General features: G+C 40.6%; 1 protein-coding gene across 2 annotated transcripts in view; it reads right to left on the bottom strand.

The window, feature by feature from the left end:
- The window catches only part of cad (carbamoyl-phosphate synthetase 2, aspartate transcarbamylase, and dihydroorotase), a 425149-nt gene extending 411277 nt beyond the window's left edge, over positions 1-13872 (bottom strand). For both annotated transcript variants that reach the window (XM_078289706.1, XM_078289708.1), the window contains exons 1-9: positions 13536-13872; positions 7166-7305; positions 6433-6562; positions 6114-6256; positions 5651-5792; positions 4691-4862; positions 2736-2921; positions 995-1104; positions 289-431 (exon numbers count right to left, since the gene is read on the bottom strand). In XM_078289706.1, coding sequence (XP_078145832.1) covers positions 289-431; positions 995-1104; positions 2736-2921; positions 4691-4862; positions 5651-5792; positions 6114-6256; positions 6433-6562; positions 7166-7305; positions 13536-13617 — 1248 coding nt within the window. In that variant the 5' untranslated portion in view covers positions 13618-13872. The remainder of the gene's footprint in view (positions 1-288; positions 432-994; positions 1105-2735; positions 2922-4690; positions 4863-5650; positions 5793-6113; positions 6257-6432; positions 6563-7165; positions 7306-13535) is intronic.
- Between the last annotated feature and the right edge of the window lie 1425 nt (positions 13873-15297).

Raw genomic sequence — 15297 nt, 5'->3', positions numbered from 1 at the left:
CACTCAGACTTTATACACTGAAGAAAAAAGTGTTCTGATTTTTTTGCAGTATTTTTTCTTAAAAAATGGCCATTTTGAATATGTTAACAAATGAATTAAATAATTGAAAAAGTGTTTGTGTCCATAGTCAACATATAAAATTTCCTTCTAATAGGATGAGCCTGCTGTCTCCGTTTTTCAGACTGAGTCATGGGGATGGTGCAAGCACTACCAGAATAGCTGTCATTAGCATATTAAAATAAAAGCTTATGGAGGCTCTTATCAGCGATGGGGTGTTCTCTAACGGACCTGGGAGCCGGAGTAGTCGAACTCGCCCGCCTGGCCAATGGACAGTCCTCCGGAGCCCAGGATGAGGACCTTCCTGGGTCGGACAAACTTTTCAGGCTTCGGGGAACCGGGGAAGGTGAGGTGGTCGGTCAGACGCTGCTTCACTGGAAAACCAACAGAGAACCCGGTGTCACACTGATGCTCCCAGCAACACCAACTCATTAAGCTTTTCTAACGCACAAGACTTTGTCCTTTTATCAAATATGGGATCTGGTCCGGTCAGTGTCATCCCCCTCTGATATGATGGATATAATGCAACTGATTACATATTTATTGTAGAATTGATCAATACTACCACTGGTTGTCTATGGGAAGTGCCTAACCTGAAATGATTCTAATGAGACATTTTGATTGGATTTCACACTAGTATGGACGAATATGTACACATTTTTTATCATCAATATTATTAGTATTAAATGAGTACTTGTAATTTTCAAGATTTTTTTGGCATGAAAATGGTCAAATTTAAAGATCTTAAATATCAGTACAAAATATAGTCTATGGGCAGTTTCAATTCAAAAAATATCGGTATTGGCAATCAAATATCACGTGCCGTCATAGACTGCTAAGAATACAAATTCTAAACGCTGTGTGCCCCATTTGGTTTATCAGTTAAAGAGATGAAGTCAGAGAAATGGTAATTAAGATTCCCTTCTAGTGTTTTTACCAGATTTGGCGGTGTTGCCCTCTTTGTGGTCTCTGACGGTGTCCAGGAAGACATCAAACAGGCCGACCAGATCAGTGGGACCGGCCATGTGCTCCGGGTGGAACTGAACACTGGACAGACACATCGCACACAGTTTTATCAAACAATTTTATCTTCCAGTAGCAGGAATCTATCCTACGAGTAAGCCAGCTAATTAGAGCAGAGATTCAACAAAACATATAGTGTAGAGGCAATATATCACCATGCAAAATGCTGGAATAATAATACTGCTTTGTCATTTGCTTTTTTGGCTTATAAACGAGGCTTTTAACCTTTGTAACTGAAATGTGTTGCAACCGGTCGTGGCCTGCCTGTTGACGGCATACTGTATAGTTCCTTATCATTTAGTCCCTGGTGAGGTCCAGCTACTGACATAACATTTGTCCAGGACAAATATTCATACACCCATGATCCAGGTATAACAGCATCATGAATAGCAATTAGGGATGGGTCATGATTTTCGAATTTTTGAATAGTCATTAAATTGTAAAAAATCGAATAGTTTATGCGACTATCGTCTTGTCTTAAAAAGTATATTTTCCCTTGTTTTTACCGGCGCCTCTATCGGGGCTAATCGGACTAGTGTTACAGGTCTAGCCTGTCTCTTTAAGAGCATGGCATTGTGGGGGATTCTGGGAAGTGAAGTGTTGTGTAGCGGTTTAAACTGTATGTGTTACGGCAATAAAACAACAGCCACAAGGAAAAGGTTTCATGCTTCGTTACTGCATGAAGAAAAGCTGATATTCTGTCTACTATTCACTGGGCCATCTCGACTACGGTCGGGAAGTAGCTGGCTTAGCTAGCTAGATCTTCGAAGAATGGTCGAATAGTTCCCAGTGAATATCGAATAGTACTTTTGCTTGAAATGCCCATCCCTAATAGCAATGCGGGAACACACATTAGAGACAGAAAGGTCTCAACTAGGGTTGGACCGTTATATCGGGCCGATGTGGAGGTTCCTCCTTTTTTTTTACTCAACAGCTTCAGAATTGTCAGTCTGTACAACCAACTTTGGTTTGGCGGCTCTAGAAAGAAGCCCTTGCTCTTTGATTCTGTGGGACTGACGCCAAAACCTGACGTTTATTTCCTAATAAACTCCATTGCAGCTGTCCTGGAAATATCTCAACGTGACGTCACATCATATACGTTTGGCCAATTATCCACAGAATAAGAATAATATACCACCAAACAACAAAACAGAACCAGAAATGCAAGGTGCATCACCAAACGGCGTTTTTCAACAGTGTTAAAGTGTTTTAGGGTGGATTTTTCCTTGAAGATATTAACGACACAAAATTTCAGCAGCTTCGATACAAAATTATCTGTATATCTGTAATCTGTATATATATATATATATATATATGTAAAAGTATCTGCATTCACTAACACTTATCGGTGGAACCTTAATCTCAGTCTATAGTCGTCTCAACCACCTTAGTCATTCGTAATTTAAAATTTAGCCTAGCGTAAGACACTCAAATGGGAAAGCATACGGAGGGTCAAAAATTATGCTCAAGGTGTCTTGTGCTACTGCTTCCTATTGAGAATGCACCGCCACCTCATGCTGGTTCAGCAGGTTTTGTCCCGACTGTGAGGACTTGCACTATAATTAAAAATGTAAAACATATATGAGATGTATGTGATGACAACTGGCTGACAGGTGAATGTACACTACCGCCCCAGGTGTGTGTGCACCTGTTACCTGAACAGGGGCTGCGTGTTGTGTACGATGCCCTCGCTGGTCTGGTCATTGGCGTTGGTGAAGAGGACGTCCCAGTCTGGCGGCAGGGTCTGCGGGTCGACGGCGAACCCGTGGTTCTGACTGGTGATGAAGCAACGGTCTGTTCCCTTATGGATGCATGGCTGGTTGTGGCCACGGTTACCGTACCTGAGAAACAAGTTTGGTAATGGTGAGAAATGAAGTATTTGCTTTAACTGAAGACTAGACTGGTAGCCTGATATATCAGCTTGACAACACAGAGCATCAATATTGTCCTTTTATTAAAAATGGGATCTGGTCCAGTCAGTGGGCTTGAGCAGATATTGTTCAAGCCTACTGATGTCATTCCCCTCTCTATCTCTCAATCTTTCCCATCTCCACTGTCAACTACCACAATACAGACAAAAATCCAGACCAAAATGATCTAAAAAAAACAACAACACAATACCACAATAAAATACAATACAATCTGTGTTTTGGCGAGGGAAAGAGAAGTTGATTTCGATGTGTATACCAGAAACGCATTTTAATGTCAGTTGTAAATATAATCCAGCTACATCAGCTCTAGACGCAATCCAGATATGAGATGCATGTTAATGCCAGCTGGACAGGAGGCCAGCTGGCATTAACATACCCAGCAGTGAGTTTTCTTACAAGGCAACCCTGTGAACTGTCCAGTCTGTACTCTGTGAACTACAGCTGCAATCCCACAATCCCACTGTCAGTCCAGTTGCCTACAACATTCCAGCAGGATAATGGGAACACTGGCTGCCCACCCTGACCTTCACACCAAGCATGATAAAGCAGCGGTGGGTAGTCTCAGCAAAAGACTCCCTAACCCCACAGACCTGTTGTGTGTGTGTGTGTGTGTGTGTGTGTGTGTGTGTGTGTGTGTGTGTGTGTGTGTGTGTTCAGCCTTATCACAACAAGCCTGGATGGTCCGATACCTCAGTGCTTATAAAGGAGTCCCCAAACTGCTGAGAACAGCAGAGAGCGGCCTTTCACACCACAATGCTCCCAAAGAAAGTGTGTGCGCGTGTGTGTGTGTGTGTGTGGGCTTTGAGGACATCCCCCTAGCAGGGGTCATTGAGGTCAAAGCAGTTCACCGTCTTGGTCCTGATCCAAGAATCTTCTATTAGCTGAGACAACAATGACTTTCCCAGGCATCAGGGAAAGAAGACATCCTAGGTAATGATGGGATAATTTTGACCCAAAGAAAACCAAATTTTACTCACTCTCTGGGTTTGAGCGTCTATCAAATGACACTATCAAGATTTAAGGAAATACATGGCAGCTGCATTTTATTTTTAGCACCAAGGTGAAAAACAAGGAACAGCAAAACAAACTGGGAAAAAAACATCACTTTGAATCGTTTGACTTTTGGTGCAATGTTGCTATCTGACCAGTAGAGTAATAACTGGATAATTGGCTAAGCAGAAGAAAAAGTAGCAGACGTGTGATTGGTTGCAGAGGGAGGATTTCCCACTGTGCTGATTGGCTAAAAACAGCGACTGTTGCCAACTTTATGGCTAGATTTAGCGACTTTTCTGACTGGGCACTTCTCAAAAGAGACTAGCAACAAACCTACCTACTTTTTCAACCATGAGGTAAAATGTTGATGTTTTGACTCCTAAAGCATTTCGCAACTAATTCAGGGTGTCTGCAGGTCCTCGAAAAGTCTTAAAATGTCTCAACAGTCCTTAAATACAGCCTTTAAGTCTTCAATTTAGTTTTAGAGGTCTTAATGTTTTTCTTAACGTCTTAAAATTCGATTATAACGTCTTTTGCAGACGCTTTCGGAAAACATTTAAAGCCTTAAAAAGCTTTAGAGCCTTTCCTGGATGAAGCTCATCAAGTTGGATGCTTAGTTAGTTTGGGATATCTTGTAGTGCCTATTAGTGCTTCTATGTTGGTAGGGTTGAGTGTGAGGAACTGACTTCATCTTGTAGGTCTTTGCTCCAATGACTAAGGAGAGGAGCTGGTGTCCAAGGCAGATACCAAACAGCGGCTTGGGGCGATCCACACAAACCACCTTTCTCACGTTGTCTATGGTGGCCTGGCAGAGCTGGGGATCTCCAGGGCCATTACTGATGAACAGACCATCAAAATCTGGGAAAGACAAGAAAAACGTTATGCTTGCCTTGTACTACCACTGATGAAGTTGGGACCGATACATCAGTTTGCAGATATGGGGCCAATATTGGCCTTTTGTTACCTGTACCAAGAAGGTTCTGTTTTTGCCTGTTAGTTTGTCTGTCTGCCTGTCAGCAGGATATCTCATACTTGTACACAAATTTTAATGAAATTTGGTGGACAGATAGGCCTTGAGCCAAGGAGCAATTGATTCGATTTTGGTGGTGATCCGAATATGGAATTTCCGCATTAGAAACCATTCTGTCTGGCATTATCCAAAAAAGAAAAAAAAAAATCACCCTGTGAAAGGTCATAGTGGGATCACAGTTCAATCTTTTATAAAAAGCCAACTGAGAGACAATTATGTAACAATTATGCATTAATAAGTTACGCATACAATTATGCATGAATATGTTACTTCATTCTGGGGTTCAATTGAGAGTTTTAGTGTCCCATCATCTAAATGCTGTTTGAGAGGTATGAATAAAATTTGGTTGAAACCTTTTAACTGTTTAATTTTTTTGGAATGAAAATAATTATCTAATTTAAAGATTTTGAATATCAGTACAATATGTCGGCTATCAGCAGCTTCAGTCCAAAAATATCCATATCATCGTTCAAAAAGCTCCCATTGCTCAAACCCTAGTAACTAGTATAGTTCAGCTCTAACAATCACCCTGCCACAATTTGATTTAGAACCATTTTTTCCCCCAATGTTTCTCTAATCTGTTCCGTCACTGATGCAAGTGGTGTGTGTTACCGACCTGTGCTGTCCAGTGGGTGGTCCCAGGGTACAACAGTAACACGGGCCCCTCTTTGGGCCAGGCAGCGAATCTGGTTGTATTTGATGCCGCAGTCCACCGCTGTGATTCGCAGACTACCGCTGGGGTTGAATACTCTTGGCTCCTGGTGACAATCGGTAGAGAGATAACAGTGTTTTCTACAAGTACAGTGAGTAGCCAGTGGTGGGCGTATGGGCATAGAAATATAGCTAACTAGGCAACTAGTTAGTGAACACACATCACATAGACTACGTTTGGCCAGTTATCCACAGAAATGAGAAAAATACACCACCAATCAACAAAATGAGCCCAGAAATGCAAGGAACATCGCCAATAGTCGCCAAAGTGTTTTTTCCTTTAAAGATAGTCTACTGTCCCATCTACTACATCAGAGTTGTTGGTGCCGCTGCAAGGCAGTAATTCAGGTAGGATGAGTGCCAGGTACCTTCATGGAGACCTCCTGGACCAGGTTCCTCTGGTCGGGGTTGTCAAAGGGAACGCTGGCCTCAGGAGTCCCGTCCACCACCAGCTTCCCCAGCATGGTGCCTTTCTCTCGGATCTTCTTGGTCAAACGACGGGTGTCAATGCCTGCGGTAAAGAGACAAGTGGCCAAAAAAAAGTGTATACAAAAAGTGAATGTCAAATGATGCAATATATATCCAGGATTATCCAAAATTATCAACTTTTAGACCATTAGCCCAGCATATAACTGGCCCAGCATATTAGCAACCCAATACATCAGCGTAACCTTACTAGGTACTGACCTTCTAACCCAGGAACACCTTGCTCTTTGAGCCAAAGGTCCAGTGACATGGCTGAACTCCAGTGACTGGGGTTCTCTGACAACTCTCCTATGATCAGAGCTGCAGCGTGGATCTTGGACGACTCAAACCACTAAGGAGACAACAGCAGGAAAACACACGCACATCACTGATGAGGGTTGCTGAGGCAATCTCTTTCATTAATCTTAGAATATTTACTTCTTACAACAGGGTGGTCTTCTGTTCTGGCCACTGAGTTCAACGCAAAATTATAAAGCTAAAAATATGTCGGTAGGCATACCAGCCATTCTCACCACAATTCATGATGGCCTATCTTCTCATGGTGAGTTGTAGCACCATTACACCATTATGCCATTGAAATAAACATTTGAGATCAGTGTGCGGTTTTTATCCAGTCTTTGATTAGTTAATTGTTCCATGAAAACAAGCACCAGTAACCTAGTCTACAACGCAAGTGAATGGGTACGAGTGTACTTCTTTTGAACTGAGTAGTTTGTACCAGCCACAGATTCATTTAAATGAGTCATTCATGCCTTCATATCTTCCAGTCTTCATTATTTTCCTTACATCTTAATTTTGCTGTTGATGTTCAATGCTCTTCCTCCTTTTTCCCCTGTTTTCTAACTATTTTGTAACGCACTTTGGTACACACAGGCTTTGAGTTTTTAAAAGGGCTATATAACTAAAGTTGACTTGACCATCAATGCCAACCCACCTTGCTGAATCCAAACTCCCCTTCTCCATCCTGCGGTACACCATAGTTGCCCACAAGGGGGTATGTGAGGGTCAGAATCTGACAACGGTAGGACGGGTCCGTGAGAGCCTCAGGGTAGCCCACCATGCCCGTCTGAAACACTGGAGAGAGAGACACACACACAAGATTCATTAGTACATGATCAGCAGACTGCCCCATACACAACCATGTATATGATGGTGTTTCGCCACACATTGCGTCAATGTGAAAACAGACCTTGAAACAGGTACTATCTAGGTGGAGCTCTTGGAAGAGATGATAAAACTGTGGACACTCTGTGAGGCATTCCATCTGAAATCAGACAGGATTTGGGACTTTTATAGACTTCTGTTTCAAATTGTCCTCATATTGAAATCTCACGAGAAATATCTGTAAAATGTTCTGACCACTGAAGAAATATCACAAAACAAACAAAAATAAAACAGTCTGCTTTTTATCTCAACTATTTCCAGAGAAACTGCTATCTGAAAATATTGTCCCAACAAAAAGTGATGATTCTGGACCTTTATTGAACCTTGTATTTCTTGTAAACTACTAGCCAATGAGCAATATGACCTGAAGTCCATATCACAATATATTGTCACAATTACAGAGAAATGAAACAATAATCTGTTTCTATTTTTTTTACCTTGGTTCACAAATACTGCATTCTCCATTAGTGTCATTGCCATTAGTGTTGTTAGCATTGGCCAAACTTTATAAATTCCACACCTGCTATGCTAGCACAATCTAGTTAGTTGTAACTAAAATATTCAGAGGCACACAATATTTTTTTGTTAATAGATCAGCCACCACACACACAATGTATGCAAACACACATTGTGATAAACACTGGGCGAGTGAGTACCACTCAAAACAAGGTGAGAGAGTACCGGTTTCCTATAATTGGGCAAACTTAGATTCCACATAAAGCAAAAAACTGCTTTGCTAGCTCAATCTAGTTGTAACAAAAATTGTAAAGCTTAGCAAGACTGTAGCACGCAAGCAAGCATCACTCAATATGAGAGCGCCTTCTGACTGACTGAGAGACTGACTGGCCTTGAATTTGTCTCCTGATCCAACACATCTTGTGCCGTAGGAAAAATACCATGCCTACTATTGCACAAGTTTATCCAGTTCCACTACTCAGTTTACATTATGACAGTTTCACATCACCTCTTCTGTATACATTACGGCTGTCAATTTCCCCTTCAAATTTAATTAGACTATGAATTGACTGAAATTATACATTACAAATCAAGATTAAAGGACTTGTAAAACGGCGATTTTCAGACAGCGATATCTCCGCAGTTTCACAACCAATCTCAATGCCACTGTGGACTAGGACTGGCACAAAAAAATGTCATGCCTGCTATCAATGATGTAGGAACAAGACAAACAGAGCGCATCCCACAGCAAATAATACACATAACCAATAGGATTACATATCAGCCATTCATTCATCAGCCAGGTATACACTGCAGCGATTTGCAACTGGTCCATACTGGGAAAAACTAAAACACATCTCACGCAACATCAACAACAACAAAATCACCATCTCTAAAGCACAAAAAAAGACTTTAGAATGATGTTTGTAGGTTTTGAAGTGATGGAAAACATGTAGTGTGCGCATCATCCATACTATTATTCACTTGCCATGACTTTTGTTTCAAGTCAAGTTAAACAGTGAAATCAGCAGCTGTAGCGTTTGGCTGGAAAGAAAACCTACAGAGTCTTGTGTTACGGTGGGATTGGGTGCATGTTTGTAACTTGATCCTGTCTACACAAGGCAGAATTCCATGTAGTGCCAGTCACACAACATTATGGTAATTTTAGGAGCGTCTCTTCCTGTATTACATCATATTTATAGAACACTGCACAGTGCAAACAATGATGGGGTAATCACCACTCTGAATACTGGTCTTTGGTGCCAGGTGATGTGACCACCTGTTGTACTTTATAGAAGGTGACAACACCTGGCACCAAAGACCAGCCAATAGCAGATGACCAGTTCAGTACCCTATTTTTCACCATTAGGTGTCAGGCATCACCACAGATTCGGATGGGGTTTAGTTACTCTTTAATTGATAAAGCCATCCTTGTCAAATTGCCTATGTGTATTAATTCTAAACTTTGAATAACTTAGATCAAATAGATGGCTCTATTGTAAGATATGAAGTGTTCGTATAGAAGGTGCCAATTTTGGTCCATGGTCCTGGAATGAGCTGCGAAACACCTTTAAACTTGACTTGCTCTTTTCATTGGATGATTTTAAAAAGAAATGAATGGGCACTGTCACTGAAGCTGTTCTTCTTTCAGGCTGTACATTTTTGGTTTTTTTTATCATACTACACTATGTGTTACTTGGTAGGCTTTATTTTTATTTCATGTTTTAAATTGCATTGCTTTATGTTTGTCACTTGTGTGCTGTTTGTGTTTAAATGTTTCCTTCTAAAAGAGAAATTGGTTCTCAATGTGACTTCCTGGTAAAATAAAGGTTAAATGGAAAAAAATAAAATGAATCAAATACAACTGAAACTCAAATATTAATGGTAAAATTTACATAATATTGACACGTGAAAGCAGGGCGCAGTGTACAGACAATGAGTTCTAAACAGAGACATTCTATCCAGAGTTGATTCACAGTGAGCAGTTTTTCCGTTATTCAGTTTCTGGAAATACTTGACTTCTGCAGATTCTTGCCTTTTACTGAGGGGAATCTAAATATCTTCCAAAAAAGGCTTGGAGGAGTAGTTAGGACTGGAGGAGTAGTAGCCTAATTTCCTAGACAGGCTGAGTGTTTTTCTGACATGATGCCACTAGGAAGCAAGTGTGCAACTAGCTGGCTAGTAGAAATCGTGAGTGAGATACGGTACAAGTAGGGCTGCAGCTAACGATTATTTTAGTAATCGAGTATTCTACCGATTATTCCTTCGATTAATCGAGTAATCGGATAAGAAATACTTTTGCTTTATTAAAGAGCAATAGTAAATATACAAAAGAGAAAAGCTGTCCACACGAAGCTGTCCATACGACACTGTGATTTACTGAAAACGAGGTGAAATAATAATTATTATTGATATTTATTACTAGGCCTAAATATCATACAAGTTCATAAGACTGGCTAATGTACATTTATTTACTATGTTGAAGGGTTGCCCTACACCTGCTGACCCTACTCACTGCAATCAAACTAAACTGAATATACCTGCTGTATTGGACTGGTGCATTTTAGGCTCCAATTGCTACTTACACCACCTGATATTTTGCTTTCTGGGGTATTTTATGCATCACTGTGAGGGGAGTAGGTGTGTGTGTGTGTGTGTGTGTGGTGTGTGTGTGTGTGTGTGTGTGTGTGTGTGTGTGTGTGACTATCATAATAATAACATGAATGAAGCTCAGGCTTTCACAAATTGACTGCAGCATTTTATTTTCTGTGGTTATTTTCTTGAGCAAAACTTAGCTAACTTAGGGACATCATAACTAGCCACCATATTGATTTACGTTCTTAACTAGCCATTACATATAGCCATAATTAACGTGCATTCTTTACTAGCCTTCATCTCATCCCGTTTTAATATTAAGTGCTGACTCCGCCCACCCGGGCCAGTTTCGGCGTACGCCGGTAGCAATTACAAGTGGACCCTATCCTACAGTCCCTGCTCTCAGCGGAGGGAAGGAGCTACGCTGTGCGTGGGAAGCGCTGTGATCGTCAGACCTCTCTGGATTAGACAAGCAAGTAGAGAAAACCGGCATCAGCCGAACCAATTTATTGCCAAATGCTTTGGGATTCAACACATTAACATTGCTTCCCATGGTCAGAAAAAGTCGGCAGATTTGTCGCTAGTCGCTTTTGAGAAATAAAGTCGCCAGGGGGGTCTGAAAAGTCGCTAAGTCTAGCGACAAAGTCGCCAAGTTGGCAACACTGGATCCGAAACTTTGGACACTTTCTGTCGTTTTCTCTGGCCTGTCTCTTCTCTTCGCCCCTCGCTATTTTCTCTCTCTTTCTCCAGCGCGTTGTGCAACAGTAATAATCATCCGTGCGAAACACTGAGCGTGTTTAGTTAGTGTTTAGTTATATGGATTAAACGAAGCTTCGATGCAAAGAATTTGCATCGATGATTTTTAGTAATCGAGTTACTCGAGTTTCTCGAGGAATCGTTTCAGCCCTAGGTACAAGTGCGAAATCCTATTCAAATTCTATGAGCAAAACAGTAAATCGACATTTTCTGTAGTTGCTTTTTCTCATGTGAAATGTATATGGTCTAAATAATTTGACGTTTTCACGGTTGTCAACCAACAGTATGATCATTAAAATGTTTTTTCTTGACGTCTCAAAATAGCTTGCATGACTCATCTCTTGAACGAAAGTCTGCTAGCTTGTTAGCATTTTGTGACTTTGAGAAAATATTTATGACAATTCAGTTCTTTGATAACTGTGAAAAGGTAACGACAAATTATTTACACCATATACATTTCACATAAATTATCAGAACACAGAAAATGTTGATTTTTTGTTTTGCCTGTAGAGACGGGCGTGGCCCATTTGAAATGTCACGCCATTCTTATCTATATCGTGAGAGCAACAGAAAACAAGAGTCTATGGAGCCAAGGCCTGTAATGCGTTCAGTTCAATCGGTTGTATAAAAAAAAAAAAAATTTTAAAAAAGTGTTTTTTTGACACATTCAACAGGCAGGTTGAATTTGTTATGAAATTTTGACATTCCACAGACATTTTAATACTGAAATTCGTCATGACAGCCTTAGTATGCATATTTGTCTTCTCTCTGCAGTCTGTAGAGGGGGGAACAAATGGCGGGTCGTCTTTTCACCACTACCACTAAAGGACTCAAGGGGTCGCCAAAGTCATCAAGTGTCGCATTCTACTGGTGGCATCTTTAAATTAAAGAGTAACTAAACCCCACCCAAATATGTGCTGAAGCCTGACACCTAATGGTGAAAAGTAGGGTACTGCACTGGCCATCTGCTATTGGCTGGTGTTTGTGCCAGGTGATGTTACCCTCCATAGAGTACAACAGGTGGTGACACACTGCACTGGAGGAATGCATTTACCAAACATACCGACATGGAAAATTAGGTCGGTAAAAGATCTGTAATGTCGGTTTGTGTAAAATTTCAGTATACCGCCACCCAGTCATATGAGCAAGGCAACATTGCTGTCAGACATCTGAAAGCAGCATCAAGGCTATGCAGGCATACTGTTCCTATAGGAGACTAATCCCATTACCATTGATGAGTTGATTACTGGTGAATCATGACCCAACATTATTATCTACAGACTTTTCACACAATGCACATTTAAAATCTTAACTAACTTAAGAGAGTAGTTTACCACTGGATCTGCATCAAGGCATGAATAGCATTCCTGTGTGTTGTTATCAGAAGGAGGTCACAGTAAAATGTGTGCGTGTGTGTGTGTTGGCCCAGTGGGGCTGCCCTGGCAACAGCAGCAGCATGTATGACTGTCCAGAGAGGGAGGGGCAGTGTGTGAGCTGACAGAAAACACGTATGTTTTGTAGGTGTGTGTGTTTATTTTCCTGTGTGTGTGTTTGTGTGTGTGTGTGTGTGTGTGGGGGGGGGGGGGGGGGGGGGGGGGGGGGATAGTTCCACCTAGAGCGATAGTGGGAAGATGAGAAACGCTCGGGGTGGGGGTCGGAGGCAGACTACACACACTCACACACTACCGCAACTTCAGGCAATGAGAATGAGCTGCAACTTTTAAAAGAATTACATACAAACGTCAAAACAACACTATAATCTGGGTGCAAGTTAATTCTGTAATAAAACTGATTCGTGGCACCCAGATGCGAGATGCTCTTCTACTAACTATGAATCATTCCGCCAAACTCTGTTTAAGAATCTAGCAGTTTAATGCTACCTTCCTTATTAGCTACAGTACATACCGGGTAGAACATGACCCAAGACTTAACCAAAATGAATAAGGTCCACTCTTCAATACGGCATGCATGCAATACACCAAGCAGCACTTATTTGAATACATTTCAACTTTTAAGAAGGGGTTCGCCTGTTACGTCTACAATTGTCTTCCACTGAAATGCAACGTGGGGGGAAACAGCGAGCGGTGTGACCCAATTCTAAAAGTTGTAATTTTACTTAGGTACGTGCTGCATGGCGGATCATCTATACGCCGAATTTTCCATAAGACCCCAATGATTACTGAAAGGACAAAACGCGTGTTCTACAATGTATACACGCTTGTCGATGAGCAAGGCCCCATTAAATTGCCAAATTTTAGAAAATAAATGCCTAAAACACTAAAGGAGTGCAAACTTAGTGACAAGAATACATTTCAGTTCATGCTAGCACTTACCAACTTCTCCAGATACTGACACATTTGCACCAAAAGGGCGGCCTTTGAACGTTGTCCCATCTTCTAAAATCAAGGTCGCCATGCTTGTCAATATTTCTCAGATACTATGGCTGTTACCAGAGTATTGATGGATGATATCAGAGTATTGGTGAGCTCCGGTTCCCACGTGAAACTCACGCCGCGCGGGGAAGCAGGAGATGCAGCCAAGCAAACACGACAAAAACTTTCGATAAAAACAAGATTTGACGTCCAAACGGGAGTCTGTCGCTGTTTTTCTAAGTCCGGTGTAAACGGAGAAACTACTTAAAACGTCAAAATGATGTTTAATAAGGTTATTAACTGGTTAGTCGAACAGGACAGTGCATGTAGAGTGTTCCACACGCTGCCAGCAGTGTGGAAGTCAGCCCGCAGCCTCCGGTGTCAAGTTGGACTCGATAACATACAGCACATTCCGTTCGCAACTTTCAAAATAAAAACCCTATTGATGGACATTTTAACTTTTGGGGGGTAATAACAGGGAGCGGAGTGTTAGCTCACCCAACACCCCACCTTTTAATAGTGAATTACAGTTTACCCACTTTTTTTTAACTAATCATCTCAACTTATCTATAGTGCATAGTGAAACAAAGTGAAAAAATAATTTAATAACAAGATAAATCTGTGGTAAATGAAAATACAATTTTAGTCTCCAAAATGTCCTTTTCATAACATATATTCATAGCTAAATTTTCTTATACATACACAAAGGCGGAAAACGTTAGAAAAGTCCATTCAACAACTATAGAATGGTTCGGGTTCCAGTCAGAGTAAGCAATAACTGTAATGCCATGTGCTTGCCACTTACCATACATGTACAGGGCATTATTTTGAAGGCAAAATCAACAATTTCCGGTATTATTCTGGCTGTCTCTGGCTGACTTGACGTGTTCAGCTAGAGCGTCAATCCTGACGTCACCACGCTAGAGGAGGAACAAGAGACGTACCTGCAACATCACGTATGAGAAATGTATTAAGCAATAGCCCTATAATGCTGTGTAATGCTATTCCAGATGGTATTAAAAAGCTAATAAAAAGCCATTTATCTTTTGGAACTTATGAGAAAGTAGACACGCATAACTTTAGATGGTGTAAACCTTACTGAAAAAACATGTAATAATAAGTAGGCTATTTGATAAAGATTTGATATAAATTTGAATTTCCCCATAGATTTTGTATACCTAATAAAATTTGAGAAATCCATTTCAAGATCCTTCATAAAATGTATCTCTGTAATCATTCTTTATCAAAATATACGCACATAAGTCACAGATGTACTTGTTATGATGGTGTAGGTGGGACTATTGCTAATGTTTTTATGAATGTAATATGGTTAACACTTTCTGGCATGATTTAGTCACTTACTTTCTATGCTAATTTAACATCTTTTTTTTATTTTATTCACATCTGACTTTGTTGTGAATGTCTTTATTCTCTGTGGAAAAGTCTACATTCACAAATGTTAATGTGCCTCTTGTAAACCCAACATATTTTCATGATTAATATGAATTATTGAGGCCTAATCAAATCTTTGACACTTGTAAGCAATAATAATAACCAAATTCACTATGATATTTTTATTTAATATTTCAATTAAGTTACTTCTCTTTCATTAAGTTGATGTTTATACAGCAGCTGGAATCACATTAGCTAAGAGTGACCATGTGAATTTTCTTTTAACAGCACTTTAACACTGTATACATTCAAACTGTTCTCAGAAGGAATG

Source organism: Centroberyx gerrardi, chromosome 18, assembly GCF_048128805.1.
Source record: "Centroberyx gerrardi isolate f3 chromosome 18, fCenGer3.hap1.cur.20231027, whole genome shotgun sequence".
In the NCBI taxonomy this organism is placed as follows: Eukaryota; Metazoa; Chordata; class Actinopteri; order Beryciformes; family Berycidae; genus Centroberyx; species Centroberyx gerrardi.
The sequence above is the reverse complement of the archived record's forward strand: the minus strand, read 5'-3'. Positions and strand labels throughout refer to the sequence as shown.